Raw genomic sequence first — 12,754 nt, 5'->3', positions numbered from 1 at the left:
CACAGTAGCAGGTTCATCTTTAATTTCTGTGATACGATGTAATCAATTCAAAAGCAATTAAAACAGATCAATGTCAATTTAATAAAACATTGTGGGCTACAACAGAGGTAATAAATACATAAACCATAGTGGTATCAAGGGTCACGAAAACATTTACAGTACATTGAAAATACAGTACGGCCTGATTTGAACAGAACTGGTTGTGGTTGGTAAACGGGGCAGGCAATTCTCACTTCTAGAAATGAAATCACATGCTACCGAATGTGCTTCACTACACTGCGGTTTTCACCACAGGATCAGCCCATAGTCTAATAGGTCAGAATGTGCATTGTGCATTGTAGTAGGGGATCGCAATGCACATATTTTAGGCCAAAACAATATGTTGTTCGAGAGTTGTCAAGGAGCCCCAAGCAAACACACACATCTCTATCTGGAGTAGACGTCACTGTTTTCAAGACATATGTTACTGCAGTTTGCCCAGTGACAGTAGGTCACAGATACTGTTGCATTCTGGTCCATGCTGGTCCTTTAGGAAATAACTGACCCCCCTCTCAGCGAAGTTGGTGGCACCTTTAGGGGTCCTGAGAGAGTGGATCTGAGGGTCTGTGAGGTACGTCAGCCCCTTCCCATTGGCGGTCACCCACCCTGGGGAAAGAAAGAGAGAGAGAAAAATAAAATAAAATAAACATTTAGTGACATGTAGAAAATGTAATGTAAAATCCTGAATTATAAGATTCAACAAATGAACGTTCTAGTCACCTGAGGCATAGACAGACACACGCACACTGCACACGCACACACACGCATGTACACGCGCACACCTTGTAGGTCGACAACAACCTCTTGGCATCCAGAGAACTGGTAGGTGAAATGTCCGAAAGCGATTCCATATTCTGACGCCTTGAACCGCTTGTCCACTTTAGTTGTGTTGTTGGTGAGCTTCACAAAGTCCCCCAGCATGTAGGGCTCCACTGTCACACAGTCCACCACCTCATCCCCCTCCAAGATCTGAAACAAAACAAGCAGCTGTCTAAACAGGAGGAAGGTTCACTTCTTCTGAAGATGTGTAAACATGACATTTTACAATACGTTTTGGTAATTTAGTCGACAATCTTATTCAGAGCGACTTACAGTCAATGCACTCAACTAAGGCCGATAAAACAACCACATATCAGTCATGGCAAGTAAAAACAGTCCTTCATAATAAGCAGCTATCAGAAAATAAAAATCCCATCTTTCAATATGACCATGGTGAAGTTTGTTTCTTTCTTTGGATTGGTTTCTTCCTTCTTAGGGTAAAGCACACTCACTGTGTATGAAATGTGCTCTATTTAATTTGATTTGGTGAAGTGTGGCTTTGGCACAACAGGTCCCAATGCTAATTAAAAAAGCAAATCAAATGATAAAAAATATTAGTTGTGTGTGTGTGTGTGTGTGTGTGTGTGTGTGTGTGTGTCTGTGGTGGTGTCTGGAAAAGTATGGCAATATTTCATTTTGAACGGTGTTATTAAAATGTCAATCACCTCATTGCATAATACATCAGGAAGCTAAGCCACGGAGTACTAGCCTGGGCCCAGACCTGTTTGTGCTGTATCGCCAACTTCTATGGAGTTGCTCAAACAGATCTGGGCCCAGGCTATCAGAGCACTTACAATCACCAATGAATCAATGATTCGTGGGACGTTAGTTAATGCCTTACCAGTAGCACTTCTGAAGGGATGAAGAAGATCTGAGCGGTCACTTTCTCCTTGTAGAGTCTCTTGTTAAACTCTGTCACGTAGTACTGGGCCGTCATCTGCCTCTCCACGTCACTCAGGTGGAACTGAATGCCCTTAGGTTCTAGGTACTCCTTCCCCACATAGCTGAAGGGGGAAATGAAAACGCGGAGAACATGTTCACGTTAGGGCCCAATCCTAACTCGAGACGGTCACACAATGTTTACTTTTGCAAAAAACATAAAACCATGCATCGATGTCGATGGGAGACTGTGCGAAAATGTGAGTATCTCTGGAGTTAGGATTCAGATGTTTCTGTGTGTCAAAGCTGGATTAAATTAAATCTTGATTTATCCCTACTGACCTACTCAGCCTCTCCTCTTGGTGTAGAAACTGTACCCATAATGCTATTCTCTGCTGGCCTTGCTTCCCTATTGGCTCTCCGATGTACACATAGGTCTCTCTGGATGTCCACAATCCAGAGGCCCTGGAGTACTTCAGAAGGAGAGCACCTGGAGAAAAGAACACAGTTATTTTTTTGAGGTTATTACTACGCAAAATATTTTTTTTTTACCATGTAATATAAATAACTTGTCATTTCTGTTTTGGAAACTTCAGTGCAACCGGTGTCAAGTTCACCATGAACCACTGTGTATGCTGGAAATAGTGTATATGTTCAGAACCGAGTCATTTCCATCACAGTCTAAGGATAGTCGAGTACAAGTTCAAGACATTGAGCATCTTATGTAACATAATCTTAATGTTAAATAACCTCCATCTGAAGTGGCCGTTGGTGCATTAAACCTTTTGAAAGCATTGAACTGTATGTAAACATTACATTTGTATATTTCATCTTATTAGTACTTAATTATTTCAAGTATTTCAAGTTGCCTTTTACCTTGAAAAACACAAAACAACCATGACTTTACATTTTCTATAACACTACGAGGTAAAAGGAACTCACTGTAGGCGCTTTTCTGTTTCCCAAGCTTGAATTTCATGTCACTCTGCAGTCTCTTTAACATACAGCCATGACACATCCCAGCCAGGAGGGCGATGTAGTCCTCCTCTGTCAAAACGTACTGGTTCTCAGGCACTAGACCACCCACGATGCCGTGCTTTAGACAGGTATAGCATGAGGAGTTTGGGTGAGAGGGAATCTGCTCTCCAGCACAGGGTTCAGTGTTGTGGACTATGTGTCCTATCTCTTTCTCCACCATCTCATAGGAGCTGTCTATCTCTGTAGAGAGACACTGCTCTGGGATGAGGCCCTCAGATCCTAGTTGTGGAGGTCTTCTGTGATACGCTGCAGCACTGTTAGGCCCAAAAGGGTGAGCGGATCCAGTGTCTTCCTCCGTTTCTGCTTCTTGATCCACATTGAAGTTCGGAACTACCGGCGAGGAGGCGGGACCTCGGTGTTCATTTACAGCTGCTGGGGCTGCAGAACCTATTTGTGGTACTGCAGCTGCCTCCCGGGATGTGTCAGATAGGGATAGTTTCTGCCATGATGACTGGGAGCCGAGGCTGTCGCCAATGGAGCTAAAAGAGGAAGTCCTCGACTTGTCTTGGTACTCTGGATGAGTCACTACTCCTTCTCCTGTAGGTCTCACCGACACTGACGCACCACACCTGCGACACTCCTCCTCGGTCTCCACAGTCTCTATTAGACTCTGTTCGTCGATCATTTCAAACTGCTCAACATCACTTCCGGTGTGGGTGGATGATGAGGAAGTGACCCGGGTGGAAGAGTTGGATCCTGCCTGAGCACTGAGACTTGCTCTGATATCTCTTTTCCTGGTCTTGCTTTTAGATTCTGACCCATTTTCCAACTCATCTTCACTAACCTCGGTGAGACAGTTTGGATCGCACAGATACTCCATGTTTACCTTATCCGGAACACTGCCATCTTTGTTGCCACTACAGCTGAGGGGAGAACCAGTGCTGTTCAAAGATACTTTTTCAAATGAGGACCCAAAGCTGCTACTGAGTGATTTGAGGGACATTTTATTATAGCTATTGCTTGGTAGCTCTTCAGTGCTACCCAGAGTTGTACAGAGCTCCTGTTCTTGAGGTAACCTTGGAGCTAAACAAAAGGGTGCTTTGTCTCTGTGTAACTCTTCTTTATGTGTGGCTTTTTGGGGCTTGTGGTTCTCAGTGGCACACTCTGTGTTAGGGGCCGTTGCTGTGGTCCCCAGTGCTGTTATACAGAGTCCAGCCTGGTGGCCTTCATGTTTCCTCCTACAGCTTGCCTCAGAGGCCTCACACACTGAGGTGTGGTACTGCCTGAACCTCCCCATCACCTGGGAGAAACCATCCAGAGTGAACCGCACTGCTCGCTCTTCCACCACGTCTCTATAGCTATCTGGGATAAACGACCCCTTGTCTGAGTTCAAGAATGGATTGACCCGCAATAGAATCTTCACTTGGGTTATCAGACTCATAACTCCAGTGCAAAGAGCATCTCTCTGTTGGCCGTCTGCATGGCAGTAGGCATAGAACTTCTCCAAAGCCTCCCGGCATACCAATCTGGCCTGGTCCACTGTCTTCTGAGGGGTGCCCAGCCACTTGTGACTGACAGTCAGAGAGTAGGCTGCCTTGAGGAATGTGTGGAGCTCCTGTTTGCTGGTGACCATGTCCCCCCCTGTTTTGGTAAGTAGGCCGATCTCAAAGGCTTCCTTGGCCTGGAGGAGGAAGGAGTGTTTGTCCGAGGGGGGGCATTCTACTGAGAAACTGTAGGACAACAGACAGGTGCCTTGGGTGACCTGGAGAAAGAAAGAAATGACATAGCATAATATCTAGTATTATGTTAATAGGCAGTTGTGTCACAGTGCTCACCTAGCAGTAAGCTCCAGCCTCTCTAGAAGACTTCTCGCTTATCCACCACAACCCCCCCCCCCTCCCCAAGACAAACACAAAAGAGAGAAAGAGAGGACTCACCACATTGGTTAACACGTACAGTGAGGCATACTGGCTGTACACCACCGCCATTTTAGCTGCCTCAGCTGCTGAGAGGAGACGGTGGCCATCGTTCTCAAGGAAACTCTACTCCAGACATAAAGGCATACACTGAGGTCATGTAGCGGTCAGAGACATTAGAAAAGCGTCATAAATCATAGAACTTACACAGACGTCAATGTGTATCTTTAGAACACAAGTGATTTCATTGGTTAAAGACTGAGTGCTCACCAAGTCAATGCCCGGATTGGTCTTAAATGCATGGAAGTCGCCATCATTCATAGACACCAATATGTTGGCCAGAATCCCAAGGGACGTTCCAATGCCCTACAAATCAAAATTAATACTAAGTTAAAACGCATACTAAACACATATTAAACCTTCATAAAGTAGTTTTCAACACCACTGGAGGAAAAATATGAGCAGTTCACAGATTTAGTATTCAGTTATTCATTAGGGTGCACTGGATGTTTAGGCTCCACCTTTTTATCAGGTTGAGGAAGAGCGTAATAGCCGACCAGGGAGGTCCAGATCAGCTCAGCAGCCTCCAGCCACAGTCCTGAGACAAAACATACAATTCAGAGATGGGGGAGGGAGGGGGGGGGGGGGGGGGGGGTGCGTAAACATAATGCTATACATCCTCTCTCTCTCTCTCTTTCTTCCCTTACCCAGTTTCTGCAGAACCTGTCCACGCACTTGCACACTGACTGCCTGGATGAGAGTCCTATCGCTGTCAGACTGATATATCCAGCAACCTGCAGATTTCAAACACGCACGTTGACACAGACCCTCATGGGGGAACATTAAATGGTAAGAGAATTGTATTTTGTAAGCCTACCTGTTGCTCCACTAGTGTTGATGAGACTGCTCAGTATGTACTCTGCCTTCTGGAGTTTACCTGTGGGTGAGACAACAAGCATGACAAATGATACAAAGCAATATTACATAAAGGAAAATTCCACCCCAAAAATATTTTTGGGGTATTTGTTTCATTAGTCCATTGTTGGCATACTCGCAACATGTTTTGCTTGTCAGCAATCACATTTTAAAGATATACTTTTGGGGTGGAATTATACTTAAAGGTTAAGGAGCTTTATCTTGATAGTATGGTAAATAAATCAAAAACAGATAACTAGTATTCCAATACACAGCATGGAGACACCACATGATAAAGAGCTGGACTCTAATATCGTCAGTAAACAACAAATAACCAATCTGTGAGAAATATAGTCTGAAGTCGCAGAATGATGACCTCACTCACCGTCATTGAGATAGACCCTGGCCTGTCGTATGACCAGCTGGGGGGCGATGGGGGTTCCTGGGTAGTGTCTGTGGAGGAGCTTGGTGATCTTCAGCAGCCGGCTGGACTCATCTGTCCAATACAGGAACCGATCCATCAGGAAGACCACACTTGCCGCCCACTGGGGTTCCCTGGCCAAGATGGACGCCTTCAGCAGAGCCTGACACATTAAAAAAATACTTTGAAGATAGTCTTTTTGTGATAAATGGCAGTTTTTTTTTGGCATCTTGAATCAGTGCATTCATAGTCAAAATAAAAAATGTCGATATATAAATTAAACACAGTTCTAAAAATATATCTTAGCCTGCGTCCCACATGTCACCCTAGTCTACCATTGACACATTTAGAAAACACATGCCTTCATCAGGGAGTGCTTTGTTTGATTTTGCTTTGATATGAGTGGCAGCCGTGTAGGGCCATATTACCAGTAGCTGTGGTAGATGCAGACTAATGACGTCCTTCAAGTTGACTTTGTCCTGGGAAGTGACGGACTGCTTGTACTGCCACTTCTCTGGTACAAATGGCCACCTCATCGCCACTGCCTCCTGCAGTAGCATGCTCAGTTCAACTGACAGGGACTCTGGAAATTAGGGGACAGAATATGGGTGAAGAGAAAAATACAGAAAAGTAAAAAAATAAAAAAGTTTACTTAAATATCATGCTTTGAGAATACCTAAAAGCTACTCTAAAGTTAAAATGGGTTCATTATACAGTAAGCGATAAGGTCATTCACAATAAATGATCGTTATTTTTAACCCACTTTTCCGTGATTATGATCTCGTCTCATCACTGCAACTCCCCAACGGGATCTGGAGAGGCAAAGGTCGAGGCATGTGTCCTCCGAAACATGACCCGCCAAGCCGCGCTTCTTGACACCCGCTCGCATAATCCGGAAGCCAGCTGCACCATTGTATTTTTTACATTTTTTTTATACAAAATTAACAATTTACATCCCTACAAACATGTCCAACAAAACACAGGTATAAACAAGAAAATACTAAATACAATCCAAAAAGGACATTAAAGCTTGTTGGTGAAACCTAGCCAATTTCGCGGCTAATCTTTCAGGAATATAATTACATTTCAATAAAAACGGAAGACCTCCCAATTTATTAAACACATTGTTTGGAATGAAATACCAAATGGATTCTGTATTGTCAACACATCTTTTCAATCAAATTATATTGAAAGTGTTAGGTCAACAAAATGCAACATTTCCAGACCTTCAGATATTTTATTTGAGAGGAATTACTTGTTTAGTTTGTGAGACCTATTTTTACAGATGATTTTACAGATGATGTGTACGCCGAGGAACAGGATCTTGTCTACATGTAGTTGCCTGAGGGCACACCAGTAGCTTCACGTTTCATTTGTTCTTTTGGTGAGTTTCAGTTTTATTAAAATATATGGAACTCTATACACGCTGCGCCTTGGTCTAATCATTACGACGAGCGTGACAATGTGACCAATAAATTAGATCCCTTTGTAGACAATTATTAAATATATTTTACATTTTTTTAGGAGAGAAATTCATAAATTGACTGACAAAGTAGTTTTTGGATAGATGTATTCCTAAATATTTAACAGGCCTTTACAGGAATATTTTATATTTCTTTATCATCAGAGTCATATAAAACATAAGATTTCACATTTAGAAAACATTCAGTTTTAATCCAGATGCAACAGAGAATGCTGTGATAGCATTAAGGGCATGGTCTTTGTCTTAACTTTTGTATTTAAAAAAAAAGGAGTAGTATTGTCAGCCAGTTGGGAAATTTGGATTTCTCTGTTAAAAATGGATAAGCCATGCAGGTTTGCATTATTCAGAATATCTAGAGATTGAAGTTCCACTAACAAAATGAATAAAAAGGGTGAAATTGGGCATCCCTGTCATACACCTGTGTTGATACTGAATCTTTTGGATATATTAAGGTATCACAGAACTATTTATATATTTGTAAAATATGTGAATGACTTTGATAAAAATGTTCACCAAAACGTACGTTTCAGAGACCGAAAGAGAAATTCATGTTCAACGTCTTTACAAAAGTCCAAAAATAAAACAGCATCCGAGTCAATTGCATCTGAATAATCTAAAAGGTTCAGGACTAAAAGAATGTTGGAACTTGTGACTGTCTTTCATAAATCCTGTTTGAGTCTAATTTATAAAAAAATGGTATCTATTGCTTTCTTTAATCATTTGGCATAAACGAGAGCAATCAATATTTAATAAATTAATTGGTCTTTACCAGGCTTCGGAAACAGTGAAATAAGGTCCTGTTTCATAGTGGAGACCATTTCACCATTCACCAAAAAATAGGGTCTTCTAGTAACTTCTAAAACTGCATGTGGAATTCAACTGACAGGCCATCAGGGCCAGGTGATTTACATTTTTAAATTGAATTCAGAGCCTCTCCAATTTCTTTGATTGACACAGGTGAATCGCAAAACTGAGTGGAAATCATCTTCAATTACAGGGACATAATTCTGAATGTGGCAAATGTAGCTTTCACAACCATCGCCCTGAAATTGTGAGTTGTAAAGGTTTTCATAAAAGGAATTGATAAATGTTGATAATTAAAAATAACTGGTGTTTCTTTCCCCCTCTTCAATCCATTTAGCTCTTGGTCTGTCAAAGGCACCCTTTGCCAAATCTGTGTAAAGCTGTTCTAATTGTAAAGATTTAAATAGAGTCTTCTTCTTGAGAAAGATCATCTTCCTTCAGAAATGCTCAAATTCGCTCATCAAATCTTTTTCTCTAAGGTTCTTCAGGTGCTTCAGCTCATTGGCACATTTAATGGCTACAACTGACTGCATAGTTGAAGAATTCAAATCACATACACATATTTAGCAGATGTTATTGTGGGTGTAGCTAAATGCTTGTGTTCCTAGCTCCAACAGTGCAGTAGTATCTAACAATTCACACCAATACACAAATCTAAAAGTAAAATAATGGAATTAAGAAATATCCATACATACAGTGGGGCAAAAAAGTATTGTCAGCCACCAATTGTGCAAGTTCTCCCACTTAAAAAGATGAGAGGCCTGTAATTTTCATCATAGGTACACTTCAACTATGACAGACAAAATGGGAGAAAAAAAAAATCCTGAAAATCACATTGTAGGATTTTTAATGAATTTATTTGCAAATGATGGTGGAAAACAAGTATTTGGTCACCTACAAACAAGCAAGATTTCTGGCTCTCACAGACCTGTAACTTCTTCTTTAAGAGGCTCCTCTGTCCTTCACTCGTTACCTGTATTAATGGCACCTGTTTGAACTTGTTATCAGTATAAAAGACACCTGTCCACAACCTCAAACAGTCACAATCCAAACTCCACTATGGCCAAGACCAAAGAGCTGTCAAAGGACACCAGAAACAAAATTGTAGACCTGCACCAGGCTGGGAAGACTGGATCTGCAATAGGTAAGAAGCTTGGTTTGAAGAAATCAACTGTGGGAGCAATTATTAGGAAATGGAAGACATACAAGACCACTGATAATCTCCCTCGATCTGGGGCTCCACGCAAGATCTCACCCCGTGGGGTCAAAATGACCACAAGAACGGTAAGCAAAAAATCACAAAACCACACGGGGGGACCTAGTGAATGACCTGCAGAGAGCTGGGACCAAAGTAACAAAGCCTACCATCAGTAACACACTACGCCGCCAAGGACTCAAATCCTGCAGTGCCAGACGTGTCCCCCTGCTTAAGCCAGTACATGTCCAGGCCCGTCTGAAGTTTGCTAGAGAGCATTTGGATGATCCAGAAGAAGATTGGGAGAATGTCATATGGTCAGATGAAACCAAAATATATATATATATATTTTTTTTAACTCAACTCGTCGTGTTTGGAGGACAAAGAATGCTGAATTGCATCCAAAGAACACCATACCTACTGTGAAGCATGGGGGTGGAAACATCATGCTTTGGGGCTGTTTTTCTGCAAAGGGATCAAGACAACTGATCCCTGTAAAGGAAAGAAAGGGGCCATGTATTGTGAGATTTTGAGTGAAAACCTCCTTCCATCAGCAAGGGCATTGAAGATGAAACGTGGCTGGGTCTTTCAGCATGACAATGATCCCAAACACACCGCCCGGGCAACGAAGGAGTGGCTTCGTAAGAAGCATTTCAAGGTCCTGGAGTGGCCTAGCCAGTAAAGGGTATATAACAAAGTATTGAGATAAACTTTTGTTATTGACCAAATACTTATTTTCCACCATAATTTGCAAATCAATTCATTAAAAATCCTACAATCTGATTTTCTGGATTTTTTTCCAAATTTTGTCTGTCATAGTTGAAGTGTACCTATGATAAATTACAGGCCTCATCTTTTTAAGTGGGAGAACTTGCACAATTGGTGGCTGACTAAATACTTTTTTGAGCCACTGTATAACCCTTTGCACCCGGATTGAAATAATGTCAGGCATCATCAACAGAGAGATCCTTGCATAATGTTCTGATGATATTGCTAGTTTGAGAGATTTGCTGATCGTTTTCCACCTAGAATGAGTCAGAATCATCAGGTGTTTCATTAAAATTCCCTGAGAGATTTAGAAAAGTCTCTGAATATTTGTTGTGTAAATCCTATAATTTTCTGGCAATTTGGGGAAAAAAAGGGGTCTTATTTGGAGCACCTTCGAGTTATGTCCATACACATTACAGATGATGAAAATAGCATTGTCCTCCTGAGTGGTGCAGCGGTGTAAGGTGCATCACTATGGACCCGGGTTAGATTCCAGGCTGTGTCACAGCCCACCATGACCGGGAGACCCATGAGGCGGTGCACAATTGGCCCAGCGTCGTCCGGGTTAGGGGAGGGTTTGGCTGGCCGGTACTTCCTTGTCCCATCGCGCTCTAGCGACCCCTTATGGCGGGCCGGACGCCTGCAAGCTGACTTAGGTCACCAGCTGGATGGTGTTTCCTCTGACACAAGGGTACGGACGGCTTCCAGGTTAAGCGAGCAGTGTGTCAAGAAGCAGTGCAGCTTGGCAGGGTCGTGTTTCGGAGGACGCATGGCTCTCGACCATCACAAGTCCGTAGGGGAGTTGTAGCGATGGGACAATACTGTAACTACCAATTGGATGTCATGAAATTGGGGAGAAAAAAAAGCGTAAAAGTACAAAACAAATGACCCATTGTGAAGATGTAGATTCTAGAATGTCGCCTTTCATAACTTGTGGATAAGCGTCAAAACACCAGCAGAATGGTTTGATCCATGACCGAGATAGGCCTATCTCCCTATTGTGACTAAAAAGAGAACATTTTTCACACAAATGGAGTTTCCTGAAGATGGACAAAATCTGCATTACTGGCGTTTATAATATAAAAACACGGCTTTCCTTTTTGTAAGATCTCTCAAACCCCTTTGTTTTCAACTCACTCAATATCGAGTGAATGCAAACTCCTGCATAAAGGTGTGAACAATAAAACAAACAGTAAACCTCGAGGGTTTACTCCGACAGAAAACTACGCTCAGGTGAGGTAGCGGTGGTTCCAGCTACACCAACGTGTCGGAGGAAAAACTGATCAGCTGAAGAGAGAAGTCAGCCTGCAGGCGCCCCGCCCGCCACAAGTCGCTAGAGCGCAATGAGCCAGGTAAAGTCCCCCCGGCCAAATCCTCGACAGCGCTGTGCCAATTGTGCACCACCCTATGGCACTACCAGTCACAGCCATTAGTGACTGGATCTAACCCCAGGCTGTTGTGACGTTGAAACACTGCGATGCAGTGCCTTAGACCGCTGCGCAACTCGGGAAGGCAAATTAAGTTATTTGATTTGTATTTAATCCTATTCTACGCTAGATTTAAACACCTGACAACACATTATGGCCCCGCAAAGCTACAAACTTTGTCCCAGCCATAATTTTAGAACTAGGCAAAGAGCACCCTCTGCTGGAGTACCTCTGCATCTTTGGAAGTTGAGCTTGACTTCCTCTGTGGGCTCCACAACCACCAGACCTGCTGCAGACGCAACCCTGTGACACTCCTCTAGCATGGCTCCCACCTCCTGGCTGTCCATGGTGCCTTTTAGTAACCTCTCGTCAGTCCTCTGGAATGTATACAATGAATCGATGTGTATACAAGAGAAGATCAGTGTATGAAAATAAACAGATGCCCATGTCCCAGGGCCCGCTCCACAACCTGTGAGAAGCTGAGTGTGTTACAGTTTCCACTGAAGGAAACAACCCGCTTATTTAGCTTAGCCAATGGTCTGGTATGAGATGAGACAAAAATAAACGGTTATTGACACCGAATAGACTACCTATATTTCCTATCACAGTCTGTTGTATAGTAAGCTATAGACAGAAATGCAGAGAATTGTAGGCTTCAGTAGGGTAAGTAATACAGTACTTATGATAAGTATAATATGACGTGTCCACTAAATGACTACACTGGTTAGCTGATCAACTATACCCGGACAGTGACTGTTGGTAAAGCATGCAGTCAACCAGAGAAAGGCAATAGTAAACGTGAAAGTAACATGTATCGGCTTCTATTTGCCCCATCTTATAAATGACTTATTGCAGAGAAAAATCAAAGTTAAGTGACATCAGTATATTTGTGCTGATGATATCGTGTTATTTTACAAAAGATACGACGTGACGTTTCCATAAAGTTAAAACCTACCTCGGACACCGTCGGCTTCTAACTTCCTGGTTGGGCAGAACTTTGGAGGATGGGCATTTGTGAGTACTGCAATTTCATTGGTTTAAATTCTGAATTTAGGATTGATTGACATCACGTGGGCATCTCTAGTTTAAAAACACACGGGCATTGCGAGT

General features: G+C 42.6%; 1 protein-coding gene across 2 annotated transcripts; it reads right to left on the bottom strand.

Annotated features, from left to right (window-relative positions):
• Positions 1-12,706, bottom strand: alpk1 (alpha-kinase 1). Of its 2 annotated transcripts, none has more exons than XM_020504344.2 (14): positions 12,600-12,706; positions 11,874-12,021; positions 6,396-6,550; positions 5,932-6,130; positions 5,509-5,568; positions 5,339-5,425; positions 5,153-5,229; positions 4,902-4,997; positions 4,653-4,757; positions 2,680-4,477; positions 2,080-2,227; positions 1,700-1,862; positions 822-1,008; positions 1-645 (listed from the first exon to the last, which is right to left on the bottom strand). In XM_020504344.2, exons 2-14 carry the CDS (start codon positions 11,989-11,991, stop codon positions 464-466), a joined length of 3,375 nt encoding a protein of 1,124 aa, XP_020359933.2. In that variant the 5' UTR covers positions 11,992-12,021; positions 12,600-12,706; the 3' UTR covers positions 1-463. The 2 variants fall into 2 exon arrangements, with proteins under 2 accessions (XP_020359933.2, XP_031648028.1); XM_031792168.1 differs by lacking the exon at positions 12,600-12,706 and adding an exon at positions 6,731-6,870 and having other exon boundaries at positions 11,874-11,964.
• Between the last annotated feature and the right edge of the window lie 48 nt (positions 12,707-12,754).

This window comes from Oncorhynchus kisutch, linkage group LG16 (assembly GCF_002021735.2).
Source record: "Oncorhynchus kisutch isolate 150728-3 linkage group LG16, Okis_V2, whole genome shotgun sequence".
In the NCBI taxonomy this organism is placed as follows: domain Eukaryota; kingdom Metazoa; phylum Chordata; class Actinopteri; order Salmoniformes; family Salmonidae; genus Oncorhynchus; species Oncorhynchus kisutch.
This window is presented reverse-complemented; position numbering and strand designations above follow the sequence as displayed.

Excerpts from the sequence above, each read along its gene's own strand:
- alpk1 (XM_020504344.2), bottom strand. The coding sequence starts at position 11,991 with ATGGACAGCCAGGAGGTGGGAGCCATGCTAGAGGAGTGTCACAGGGTT. Across the intron at positions 5,230-5,338 it reads ACAGGTTCTGCAGAAACTGG|GACTGTGGCTGGAGGCTGCT; the intron begins GTAAGGGAAGAA and ends GTTTTGTCTCAG. Across the intron at positions 4,998-5,152 it reads TTCCTCAACCTGATAAAAAG|GGCATTGGAACGTCCCTTGG; the intron begins GTGGAGCCTAAA and ends TTTGATTTGTAG.